The 13913-nt window shown below is 35.6% G+C and overlaps 1 protein-coding gene across 1 annotated transcript in view; it reads left to right on the top strand.

Moving 5' to 3' along the window:
- Positions 1–175: 175 nt before the first annotated feature.
- Positions 176–13913, top strand: part of LOC124641148 (sister chromatid cohesion protein PDS5 homolog B-B) — a 34356-nt gene continuing 20618 nt past the window's right edge. Inside the window, exons 1-2 of the mRNA XM_047179140.1 lie at positions 176–421; positions 2609–2698. Coding sequence (XP_047035096.1) covers positions 2618–2698 — 81 coding nt within the window. The 5' untranslated portion in view covers positions 176–421; positions 2609–2617. The remainder of the gene's footprint in view (positions 422–2608; positions 2699–13913) is intronic.

Genomic DNA, 13913 nt, shown 5'->3' with positions numbered 1-13913 from the left:
TTTTAATAAGGTATTATTTTTAGTTTATTATGAAATAATAATTTTGTATTCGAATGTACTTTTATTATTAAAAAAATATTTTTTACCATAAAGTTATTACCATAAACAAAAATCTGGCATAGAGAACCGATACCAAGACCATAGATTATAGACGGTCTTGAATTGCGAGCAATATGATGCCAACTTCGCTGTAGTTTTTCCCGCAGTTTGGCGTCCACATAGATTGATAAAAAAATTATTAGCACGATTTTTCTATGTATTTAGATCAATAGGACATTATTCAACCCCTATGATTTGTTTTCCAGTGACGTGTTCATGAAACTATTATGCTATAACTGTGAACAGTTTGTTTGAGTTGTTATATTGTGGTGGATTTTGTAAACATCGGGACGTGAACGCAGGCCCACGTCTATGAATTCTTGTACGTATTCTAGCCATTATAGTTTTTAGTTGTCTGTTTATGCGCAATCAAGATGCATATTCGATATATTTTGTTATAATTTGGTGCAGTTATGATGGATTAACCTCTTAAGTTTGTGTTGTTTGCTTGGTCGTAAAAACTGGGTCTGCCATAATCTAACATAATTTTGATTGTTGTATAAACCACGAGCACAGCAACAGGGTAGGGTAAATATCACGTTTGCGATATTATTTGTGGCAGAAAAGCAAAAGTTATGACTTAATTTGATCGACACGTCATGTTTTATGTTTCTAAACATTGTAATGATGTTGTTTTGAGGACGATGTCTTTTTATTTTTCACGATCGCACTCAATCAATAAAGATTTTTGTGATAAGCGGCCAGAATCATGTTAGGTCAAGAACAGATAATGCAATGTACACAAAAACTGTTTGCTTGTAGTTCCCTGTGTTGTGGATGCACATTTTGAATGACCATCTCCTTGCATTATTATGTGACAGTATGGCACCCAGCAAGTAAACATTGTACCATCATGTTCTGATTCAAATCTGGCACTACCTGATCACCAGGTTTGTCTTTGGTTGTCCTAAATGCCCTGCTCATTAATCATATAGGGACTCCATAGTCCATAACTCACATTCTAGATTTTTCTACACAAACCTACTTACTGTTTTTCTGAAAATCTGTAAAGCATTATCCCTATTTAAATGCCTTGACCTACTTTTTAAGTAAAACTTATGCTTGTAAAATCATGAATGCTTTATTTTTGTATTTGAGAAGAGAGAAAAATGCATGATTTCTTGCATTTTAAACTATTTTATCCTGCTTTGCATGATGTTTATAATATTAGGAAGGGCACCGTAATGTACATGGGTTGTTTACTTGATTTTTTTTAAAAACATTCTGCTTTGTAAACTGGGAGCAGGTAAACTAAAGTAATGTTATGAGCGGAAGAGTTTATTTGTTTGACAAACACTAATCTGAGGAACTACTGATCGAATTAAAAACAATCTTTGGTGTTTTTATCTGGATGTGCGAGTTAGTTTCCTTCGCGAGGTGACGGTATTTACCAATCTAATGGTTTGGGAAAGGAACTAGTGCAGCACTTACCCATTATATGCAACTTTCATTGATAGGTTTAGAGCTAAATGCACTTTCAAAAAGTAGTGTCTCAATGTTATGCCAACATTGTAGGTCTGAAAATCCACTCTATTTCTTAGTATTATGAAAAATCACTCATCATTTCTTATTATTTGAACAAGGAAAAGTCTTTGGATGACATATTGTAATGTTTGGTGGGTAGTCAAATTGCTTAGTGTTATGTGTACCATACTAATATTATACCCTACATGCGAAAGTAAGTCTGTCTGTTACTATTCAATCTTCAATTTAAAGATAGTCTTGAGCCTGAGATTTGCTACACTTAGGTTGAGTCAAGTAAGTCAGTACAACCAAAGGGTATTGGGCTGGCTAAGTAACTGGGTTGAGGAGGGCAGGCAGAGCAGTTGCTTCTTGTAAAGCACTGGTACTCAGCTACATCCGGTTAGACTGAAAGCCGACCCCAACATAGTTGGGAAAAAGGCTCGGAGGATGATGATGAGGTTGAAGTAAGCGATTCTCCCAGGACATAGGGTAACCAGGGTAACCATAGAGGAAACTGCGGGGACAGCAAGTAAGGAACAATAATTAACCAGACTCTTAAATATTGGGCTTGAGAAATCCACACCAACAAAGGTGATTCAAGACTTCAAACAAACAGTATAGAGTTTATAGAGTATTATACATAGTATAGTAATTAGCTATACAGTTTTACAGTAATTATGAACAATTAGTAAATTCGAAAATTACCATATAATTATTCTACATTAGACATGTATGTAAGTTGTTAAGATGCTACAATAATTTGTAAAAAAAAAATACAATTGGTTCTTCAAAACTATGCAGACAGAATTATGTTGCTTCTTTTCATCAAAACCATCAATTCTCACCGACATTAGGGCTTGTTAGGTGATTAAACATGCAGCTTTCTGAAGATGAAGAGAGAGTTAAAAGACACATAGAAAATGGCAAAGAGTAGGCATTTTAGCTGGACTGTCTTTTGTAAACATTCAAAAAGGCTGATGTATTCGCCTAATTTGAATAAACAATTACTTAATTATGCTCTAGAACATAAAATGTTTGTCTCCAGATTGGCAGCATGGCGGAAATAGTGTACCCGCAAGGCTGCCGTCCAATCACCGATGACCTCGGTCCAGATGAGCTTGTGAGGAGACTTAAGGTATGTGCAGCAAATTTTTAGTACTCATTGATAGGTTTTTTAGTGTAAAGAAAGATTTAAATATGTAATTTCACTTTGGGTGATGCTTACTGAGAAACTTATTCATAAAAAAACCGGCCAAGTGCGAGTCGGACTCGTGCACGAAGGGTTCCGTAAATTACAGTTAAATCAACCTATCTCAAAAACTATAAGAGATACTTTGATCAAACCAAAAATCGTTGAAAGAGTTAATTAGCATGCATCACCTCTATTTTTTTTAGAATTTTATACCCCGTAGTTATAAAAATAGAGGGGGGGGGACATACTTTTTACGACTTTGAGAGCTGATATCTCAAAAACCGTTCACTTTAAGAAAAATGTTTTTTAGAAAACTTTATATCATTTTAAAAGACCTTTCCATTGATACCCCACACGGGTATGTACATCGAAAAAAAAATTTCATCCCTCAGTTACATGTATGGGGGGCCCCACCCCCAATTCTTTTTTTTACTATTTAGTGTCATATTTTTGTAGCGGTTCATACAACACATATTCCCATCAAATTTCATCACTGTAGTACTTATAGTTTCCGAGTAAATCGGCTGTGACAGACGGACAGACGGACAGACGGACAGACGGACATGACGAAACTATAAGGGTTCCGTTTTTGCCATTTTGGCTACGGAACCCTAAAAAACAGTACAAATAGTGTAATATCAAACTGGATATTAATTCAAGTGTAACAACGAATTGCACCATTTAACTCCAATGATACCCAAACCATAGCTGCTATTTGACACCTTAAGATTGTTTGGTTATTGCTATAGTTATATAATGGTGCAATTCACCATATGACTGATAAAATTAAGAACAAATTCTTGTTTCTATCATAGATTTGGCATTAGTGCAGGTTTTTTAATACATCTGAAGGTACCTGTTACAGGAAAGTTAGACATTAATTTTCAAGCATGCCCCCACATAACAATTAAACACCGTTTACCAAAGCCTATTATGTTTTATTATCTTTATATTGCACGTCTTATATAATAATATTAAGTTATTATCTGAAAACTTCTTGTACTCCAAAGGAGACCTACATGTACAAATACGAAAGGGCTACAAATTTTTCTTTCTTTTGAATTTAATTAATTAATTAATAAGCATTAATAATTAATTACAAATAACCAAAATAAAATATTTTTAAATTAATTTTAATTTATTTTGGTTAACTAAATATACCTTATTTTTTCAATGATTTGTTGATTTAATTAAAATAGTATGAAACTCGTTAGATAGCGTAAATCCACTCGACAGTCGGCTATCCCCGGATTGAAGGGCGAGATAAGAGTGGGGTAGTGTTGTCAGATAAAACCATCAAGTGGTCTCTGGGTCTATTGTTGCTAAGTCTGGTTGGAGCACTGCCCATACCTTTTTTAGGGGTCTTCGTTAAGGGGGCTAAAACATTTTCGTCACTTCAAATGAAGCATATTCCTAGGAATAGTGTATCGAGGCTAAATTGGTGTTGCTTGTTCTTAAATATGCATCGGAAAGGAGTATCAAAGTCAAAGGTTTTTATTTCATATAGACCTATTACAGGTGCTTACGAAACGTCAAGCTAGTTGGGCGGTTCCAAAAAGTGGGTCTTATGGAGAAGAATCAGCAAGAAACTCCATAGACACTTTTTTTACGGCCTTAACATATGGCCAGGAAATGAATTAAAGCGAGTCTACAACGATTGTGATCAAAATTAAAATAAAACATGTGTTTATTGTTATTTTTTCAATTTTGCAAATGTTTCTTTCATGAAGGGGGAAAGTGGGAAGATGGAACATAATTATGGCAACACTATGTATAATTGGGTACCTATGCGATTGCTCCGTACCATAACACGTGGCTTCATTGGTTAATTTTATTTTAACTCGCGTGACTAATTTATTTTGAATTTTACCATGCGTTATTAATAACCTGGCCCTTATGACTTTTCGTTAAAAAAAACAAACATTTATGTTCATAATGAGGTATCGTGCACTTATCGAATGAGATCTTAGAACTACTACATTATTCAATTGCCCTATTAACTTTTAAATTGTATGTAACTTAACTTTAACTCATATTTTAATTGATAGATTTGTGTAATGGAATACATATATTATATTTATTATCTATATATTTATTTATACTGGGTATTATACTGGGTATATACATTTTTAATACGACTTTTGTAAAAACATTTTCGCGTGCGGGAATCGAACACGTTATGGACAGAACAACAGTCAATCGTTCAGCTACTGACCCAAGAGACATTTTCCATTATTTTTCTCTGCTATCTTGATACGATTCTGAAACTGGTTTTAATCAATACTAATGCAGGGGATTATTTATTTATAATACGTACTTACAAGTGTCACTTTTAATTTATTATTCGATATCTCGCGCAGGCTTTCCCTTAGTGCTTATCTAGAAAATGATATGTGTATCACATATGACTTTTGTAATTTAGAAATGTACAGGTAGCATATTTTAATATAGATAAATAATGGTTTACGATGTGAAAACTTAGCTACTAACACCTTTATTGAGTTTTTTTGCCAAGAAAATCTGATGGGGTTGTCTTACCGACATTTTACGTGGGTTTGTCCTTTCCCTCCTGATAGTTGTCCACATAAATAATAGACATTTATCTGACTTCTAAATACGGAGGAGGTAAGATCATATCTACATACAACAGAACAGAAAAAGGGTTTATTGTATCTGCTTTGCCGAATGTTATAAATCCTTTCGACAATGGGTCTCTCGCCTCTTAGCGATCATTTTTTTTTATGAACATAAATACTTATACAGGTATGTAGGTTATTAAAAATAAATAAATTAAGAAAAATGTGAGAGGAGGCCTGAGTCCAACAGTGGGACGATAAAAAGGCTGTAACAGTAAGACAAATGAGAAAATAAAATATACTTCAATGTTCAGTATTTACTAAAAGTATACATACAAGTTATTTAACTCAAAAAATAATCTCGAAGCCAACGCTCAATCTCGTAATTGGGCTCTTTAAGATCAAAGCCTGATATCGGAAGCCTGAGTTATTCGCCTCAGGACGCGATGCATACAGGGTGTCCAGTGATGCAACCCATGCAACTGCGTTTCGCAATTCATACACAAACGAACCTCGTTGACGGTACATTGGATCGATATATTGTTGTTGTTTTTCTTGCAATCTGTCTCTCTTTACTCTGCTCGTCAAACAGATCGTCGCAATATGAGTCTTGTTTTTTGCGTTTTAAATATCAAGCTTTTTTGATTTTTTGATGCTAAAAGAGGCAAGTCTGCATACATAGAAAGTGACTGAGTTCATAATGGCGAGGGTTAGGATGTCCGCTCACGTCAAACTTTATGTAGGACTAATCGGGCCGATTTTTTGTAGGATGTTCTGAGTAGGATTTTCTGAACGACTTGTAGGATGTGTGCGTTGCACTATTGCTATCAGTGTGTTCTATTTTTTCGCTCACAAAAATCGGTCTCCGATTATCGGACGTGGGCAATCTTAGACAAATGGGAATAGCAGAGGTTGGGTTAAAATTGTTTCAATTATATACCATAACAATATACTTAAGTTTTTTTTTTCAGTAAATTACTCGTATCGGTTAGTCTTATACGTCATGCGTGGTCTTTTTCACAATGCATAATTGGTTTTACTCACAATTATGATATTAATTTCTGATAGAGAACGCTCTATTCTATTCTATTATTATATCATTATTATCTGATAGAGATTAAAATCGATTAATTAGATTAATATCATTTTTGGTCCTGGTATAAGAGAAAAGTCCTCGTTATTATCATCGATGGTGGATGAGATAAAAGAACGACTCATGTTTATTAAAATGTAAGTATTTGGCATACAACTTCCGCGTTGGGTTGGGCTGTATCGATTGTCATCCGCACACGATCAAATGTTATATTATTTCACTGTTTAAGTTAACATTATTTTTTTGTTAAATAAAACTAGGTACTATCGCCCAGCAGTTTGTTACGTAATAAAGCTTCTGGTAAATAAATCGTTTGTGAGCGAGCTCTTCAACTCCCACCTTCAACCCCCTCCTGTAACCAGAATATTCGTTACCAGGAATTTATTTCACGCTCAAACCATAAAATATTTTGTATAACAAACAGATCTGCACACATAAACGAGCTGTGTTGTTTACTCTTTGATGACCAAATAAGACGGTCGATCGCCTGATTCATTGTTTGGGATTCACAAGATAATATAATATACGGGGCGTGACATAGGAAACCGCAAGTTCGAGTTACTCGTATTCCGGAAACTTTGAGACTGTTAATCTTCATGAACTTCCGAGCTACGGTTATGGACAGATATGTGCTCAATATTGGCCTTATTATACGTACTATCTTGGTTCACTGCTCCTAAAAGTTTCTTGTCTTTGATGATTCTATCTTCGCATTATGGCCATTAAAGACATTCTTATTCATTAATTAAGAGCTACTAAATTACCTTCATTTCTTTAATATGGTTCCGTATAACTGTACTCTATTTTTGGTCCTGGTATATCGCAAGCGTGCTTGTAAGATGTGCTTATGACGTAATTTTACTGACATGACGTTTTTGCAACGCTGCCGAAGATAAACAATGTTGGCGCTGCAGTTTACTACCATGTGTGGTGTTTTATTAATACTGATTAAAGTATACACAGTAATGTACTATTATTGTTTTTTTTGTTGACTCGTAAATCTCAATCTTAGTTTCTTACGTACGTTTGTTTTGCCAAATCCTTCAAAAGACAATGTTTGGAAGGTTCTCGATTGAGGCGGAGTATGCCTCAATCTTCGAATCTATAGGTTTTTGTTAGTCGTTCCTAAACACGTATATTCCTAAATACGTTACGTATACCTAATTTGTGTGCGTTTAGCACGCTACCTTAGTCCGCCCGGAATAATTGGAAGCTGGCTCTTTTTTCTTTTATTTGGCTTGCATCCTCCGTAGTTTGTCGTCTCTTATATCGACTTTCACAACATCCTCTCGGCGTCCGCTTTCGAGTTAGGGAGACGTTTAAGGTGGTATTCTTATCTGCCATTTCATCGTTTTACTACCTTATGTCTTCGGCGTGGTCCCCTCTTTATTTCTGAGTTCTTTAACAAATGTAAGCTAGTTATTGCTTTTCATTTGTGTCTTTAGCAAGTTCTGTCAAATTAGGGTCCAGCCTTTTTGGAGTTTATCCAAAACAGCAGCTATCGTGTAAACTTAATGCATTTCGTAAAAAGCTGTGAGGTTGATATTAAAAACAAACACTAAAGATGTATTTACTTGCATCAGTCCCATAGATAGAGAGATGAAACTATGTAGGTATGTGGTATCGCTAAGAGGTGGCACGTGTTACTAAGCTCTTGTTTTCTGCACTTAGTTTGCTTTACTTTATTATGAGAATAATAATGCAAAGAAGCCTAAGCGGTTCACTTGCAAGGCTTATTGTATCGATAATGGTCTAATCTCCATACCGATTATAGTGCATAAATAGAATTTATCTAACGATAGCCTATTATGTTGGGATCGTTTCTCATTGATTGAGAGTATAAGTTACGATACACTCGAGGCAGTAGGTATACAGAAAGATGGCAATTAGCAAAGAAGATTAGCCATTGCCGTTAGATGTATGATCCATGTAGCTTCATATAGAAATAAAATATTGAGGACAATATATGGTATGGGTCTCCTACAGGTATATTTCTGCCTAAGCCTTCGCGCAAAGGCGTGATGTTATGCTAGAAACAATTACAAACATGAAGAGAGAAACATTTAGTTCTGACCCAGTTATCGCTCACAGTTAACAAGCACTCCTGAACCTCGCAGTATATTGATTTTACGTGGAAACCTGATATTTGTTTATTACGTCCGTATATAGTTTATTTGTAGAACATCCAGGGTGCAATATTGATCCTGTTTCCCGCAATCACGGCCGTCAGTCTTCTGAATAACGTGAAATATAAAACTTTCAGGCATACTGCGCAGCTCTATTCGTCGAACCGGGCACGTAAATTATAGCGAACATTTTTATTATTAAATATTTTATGCTTTCCTCTTTTAAATGATTGAGACGCAATTTTGTTTGATGTGCTTTGATAGTAATTTGTTTAGCTCGTTCGAAGCTTGTTAGTTCGCAATAGCAGATGATCAATGTGATTGAACTTCAGCAAATGACCTCTCGATCCCTTGTCGAAGTCTCGCTTATTTACTACGAATACAAAATGAAACCACTATCTATAGGATGTTTTTATCTATTTCTCAATGCGGATGGTAAAAGGAAGGAGATTGTTTTGATTATGTAGGTAACATCAGAATCACGTATGTAATTTAAGCTTAACTTACTCTGACCAAGTGACGGGAATATTGCCATTGCTTAAAAGTATGACCTTTGGATAGGTACCGTCTTCCTTATGTTTCATCTATATACTTATATTATGAAGCTGAAGAATTTGTCTGTTTATAACATTCGTTCGGTGATAGATAGACCATTAATCGAGAGATACTTTTATCCTTTTGCGTGAATCGCTTTTCAAGAGACGCGGGAGTAATAGAACACTAGATCTCACACACAGAATTGCAAGCAATACCCAGAACTTACACATCATGAAAATACTCCTCATTACTCACTACAGTATCATGAATTAATCAAAGCAATTAATAAACTAAATACCATATTCATCAAGGTTACACATAAGTATTGCAATAACACCCTTCTTCGTACAAGAAACATCTGCTTCTCCCGCAAGGTGTTCCAAAGGAAACGGGTTCCGTCAAATGGCTCGCCAGGCTACCGGGGCACAGACTTGTCAGCTTCAGAGGTTAATCGGCATAGGATCTGTATACTATGTGTTTAATTGGTGTTTGCGTGTTGTTATGTGGTTTGGTTCTTTCATGTACTGGTAGTGTTTCGGTCCTAAGGTTCCATGGGTTGATGGTGTGTTACCGTTGCTTTTAATCAATAATTGTTATGGAAAGTGAAGTTCGGGGTAAATTTTGGCTACATAATGGCGTAAGCTTATTAATGTGGAAGCGGTCAATAAAAAAAATATCATCTACTTAGTCTTTCCCCAACTATGTTGATGTCGGCTTCGAGTCTAATCAGATGCAGCTGAGTACTGAGTAGATAGGTCCCAGTGCTTTTCATGGAGCAACTGCATATCTGACCTCTTCAACCCATACAAAGTAGAATACAAATAAACTATGTATCTTTATTCTTAATATCTGATTTTGGTAATAATTTATGATTAAGCTTAAAATACGCCGACATGACACATCACAGACAAGACCGTGGGCAGTAGTTAAAGACATTAATAAATTCAGACGACAGTTGTATAGCGAAAAGATAATATCGCTGAACAACTGTTCTCTGGTTTTCGGAAATGTCTGTCGCAATTCGCAACTTATTTCGCGTAAGTATTTGGGTTAGTGACCAATTCCAAATTGTTTTGTATTCTTGACCATTCACTATGCCCAAATGAAGCAAGGAAAACAAAATAAAAATGCGAAAAAGTACTACATTTTCCGTTTGATAAAATACTGAACATTTTTCACGTGAAACGCTTCTAATATAATTGAAACTCAATAAATTTTGCCAAGAGAAGTGGAAAATAAATTCACATTTCGTCCACAAACGCCAATAACACGCTGGCTCATGACAAAAGATTGATAAATGTACAGAAAAATTACAGAAAGCACTTCCAGCTAGTTCGAACTAATGTGACTGCAATCACTTTGCGAAACGCACTGAAATAGCGTAAAAAGTCAAACCGTATATATTTTTAGTTACACGGTAAAGTGCCAAAATAAACACGTTGTATTTTTAAACGGCGTTGAAAGAGTAAAGCTAGCGTAACATGGACATGCACACGTATTAATAAATTGTTGCTGACCTAATTTTTATTTTTATTGTGTAATGTCGCATTGGCTGGCAAGTTAAAATTAGTTGTATCGGTTTCAAGATCGATTGGATATTCAAATTAAGGGATTTTAGTTTTACATATAATATCTGCGCAATTAACGGTGAGTTGCACCATTTAACTATAACCGAACCATTTTCAGGTGTCAAATGACCGATTTGACCAATGTGCGACCAACAATGGTGCAACTGGGTCCAAGAAATCCATATCGAACTTGTGGAAAGTACTTATTTCATAGGCTAATTAATCACACAAACATCTCACATTACAAATACTTGTTTCTATTAAAATTTTGTAAAAACAAGCACTCACTTTGTCTGTGGTTTTTGAAATGCAACATGCAAAATATTTCAACTGCCATTTATGTTAATTTACTGAATCTCTGAAAACACACCCATTTTTATTACACACTGCTGCACTCTGTAAACATGAATACAGTGTCCTAACAAACTACAGTAATAAAATCTGGTTTGTTTTTGCTTCCCCGTTTTGCAGCGCTTTTAATTTACTTTAGAGCAAAATACAAACATGAAACTACAGGATATTGCTCGCAAAAGGTCATAAGGCTGCAAATAGATAGAACCTTTGGCATTTAACTATTCTGTAGTAGAAAATAGACTCTTTGAAATATGTAGTACCTTCTCTAGTCTCATATAAAGAGTAAGCTCCTCAGGTAAATATAGAAGTCCTTCAGTCATAGTCGCAGTTAAAGATTTGTACTGTATATGAGCACCAGCTTTGATGTATTTGCTAACAATTTAACACACAGAAGTCTTCCTCTGCCCCTTAATACTGCTATGTTTGTGTTTTTTGTTCTATGGAAAGAATCAAAGGGAATATTTACAATTCCCTGTAATCTTGCCTGTCACGTTCAAATAACTTCCAGGAAAATGCGCACACAAATACCGGTTAATTTATGCGATTGTAATTCTAAACTGAAGCCATTGAGGCGCTGTAAGCTACCCAGCGTGTATAAGTTCCCAGATGTGCACAGTATAAACCTTTCAAATCATCATCTGCCTAGCCTTTTGCCAACTAAGTTGGGGCGCCTTCCAGCTAAGTAAGTAACTGGATGCAGCTAAGAACTAGCGTTTTGCATGGAGCGACTGCCTATCTGACCTTCTCAATCCAGTTACCCGAAAAACGTGATACTCACGGTAAGACTGGTTGTCAGACTTTCTAGCTTTAGGACTGTTAGAGATGTTTAAGTGACAGCCTGGACCCATCAATTTATCGTGCCTTCCGTAATACGGAGAATCTCGTCGTGACAAGACCCATCCACGGCCCTACCGCGTCAAACGTTGCTTAACCTCACTAACGTTGGTCAGTCAGTGGCCGTGCAGCTTTTATTCAGGTCCTCGAAAACTTTTATTACATAAAGCTGAAATATGAACATAAATGTTTTAAACACAAAATGCACAGCTAACTACATGTCAAACATGGTAACTACCTGCATATTGTGTACTACTATTAATAGTTCCAACTTGTAATCAATGCGAGCGGTTGCTACGAGTGTTGTGATTTCCACATACGACATTATTACAACATGGAGTTGTGTGCAGAAGTTTCGTCCTTCAGGTACGGGTCTATTGGGTAGGTCCTTATGTCTTTTTCGTATGTGATGTTAGAAAGTATTCAAAATATATCCAGAAATTCCTAGATTTTACTTTGGTGTACAATACATTGTCTAAGTAATCTAAAAAAAGTAGAAAAGTTAACTGTCCCAAAGTGTGTTCATGCAACTTTACAAACAAGAGTTTGTATGAAGTGGTTCTTCTGTACCTCATAGTTTTGTAACAAAGTTTACCCTATTTTACGTGTATGCAAGGAAGTTCAGCCACCGTTATTATGCAATGTCTATTTTTTCTCTACAGTAAATGACTGTCGCATTTTTTGCTAACATGCGCAAATACGTGTAAGTAAGGAGACTTGGTAACAGTAAACGCCCGGAGTAATTACATACTTTATGCGAACTTACGGGTTTTATTTTAAAAGCTTCTATTGTAGAAAATTAATATACTCAAGTATAGGTTTTAAAGTTTCCGAGTTTTGATCACTAATCCGGGAATACTTCAGAATTCTACATATACTCTATGCTATTACTTGTAAGTCGACTGACCCTGTGTTTTACGAGCCTACCCTCGGGGATTGAGAAATGCCTCGTTATGATAGAAAGATATCATATTTCTTAGATTGCTTTTATTTACAACTCGAGGTTTCAGAGGTCGTTATTTCTTATTAACTACGGCTTTATAAAGATGTTTTTCTAAAAGAATTTAGCAGCGACCGCAAATTCCTGTCGTCGAAACAGTGCCTTGGCATAGCTGCCATTTTACCAACCGCAGTAACGCATTGGCATATGGTATATTACATAGCTTTAATTATTTGGGTGTTTTGCATTTTTTGCCTTGACTTATATCCTGGCACTTCCTTATATCGTTGTAAGCTCATTGGGATTTGTCATCAGTGTGCCAAGTGAAAACATAATTTATGCCTACATAAATAAACACGTATGTAGGTATACAGAGTGATATAGGCTCCTTATCACCTTGAAATAAAGGTCGGATTTGTAATTCAATTGTGATCGGCTCTTAGCCTTTCGCATATTAATATGTGTAAACAGTTTCCCTTATTTTTTTTTTCGCAAAAGCAATCATCGGTTTGCACAATACAACTGCTGAACCCTAATTTATCGTAGTAACAAAATAAAATAACCATTCTGGGTTCTCTCAAGAAAATGTTAAAATGTCACTCAAATAACTTTCTTTTATCTCTGGCCCTCTTACTTTGAGGCGAACATAAGCTACGAAATTGCTCAAGCGTTAGTCAAAATTGACATTTCAATATAAGGGTCGTTCTAATAAAATGTCGAATAGTGATTATGTTTGGTGCCTATCTCAGGTAGAATAAAACCCAAGGCAGGCTGTGTACGCCTTTGTGCCCGTGTCGTGCCTCGAGGCAATAGGATGGCCTCTCCAATTTCATGACGTCACCGGAAAGCTATGAATGTTACGATAAGATACGATACTATGCATCTGGTTTGAGGAATTGACAGGCCCCGAACTTAGATAGGCATTACGCCCAAATTGTGGTAGGAATAGGAACAGAACACAACTAAGTACACATAAATATAAAACCAAGTAAAAAAGGAAATAGAAACGATAAATGGTTGAATAAAGCTCTCAAAGGCTTGATATGTTTGAGGTATAAAACTCATTAAACTCACAATGAATCAATGCAGTTATCACTTGATATAAAATTGATATTTAACTGCTTCCTAAG

This window comes from Helicoverpa zea, chromosome 22 (genome assembly GCF_022581195.2).
Source record: "Helicoverpa zea isolate HzStark_Cry1AcR chromosome 22, ilHelZeax1.1, whole genome shotgun sequence".
Taxonomy (NCBI): domain Eukaryota; kingdom Metazoa; phylum Arthropoda; class Insecta; order Lepidoptera; family Noctuidae; genus Helicoverpa; species Helicoverpa zea.
Note: the sequence above shows the minus strand (reverse complement) of the source record. Positions and strands in the feature narration are given on the sequence as shown.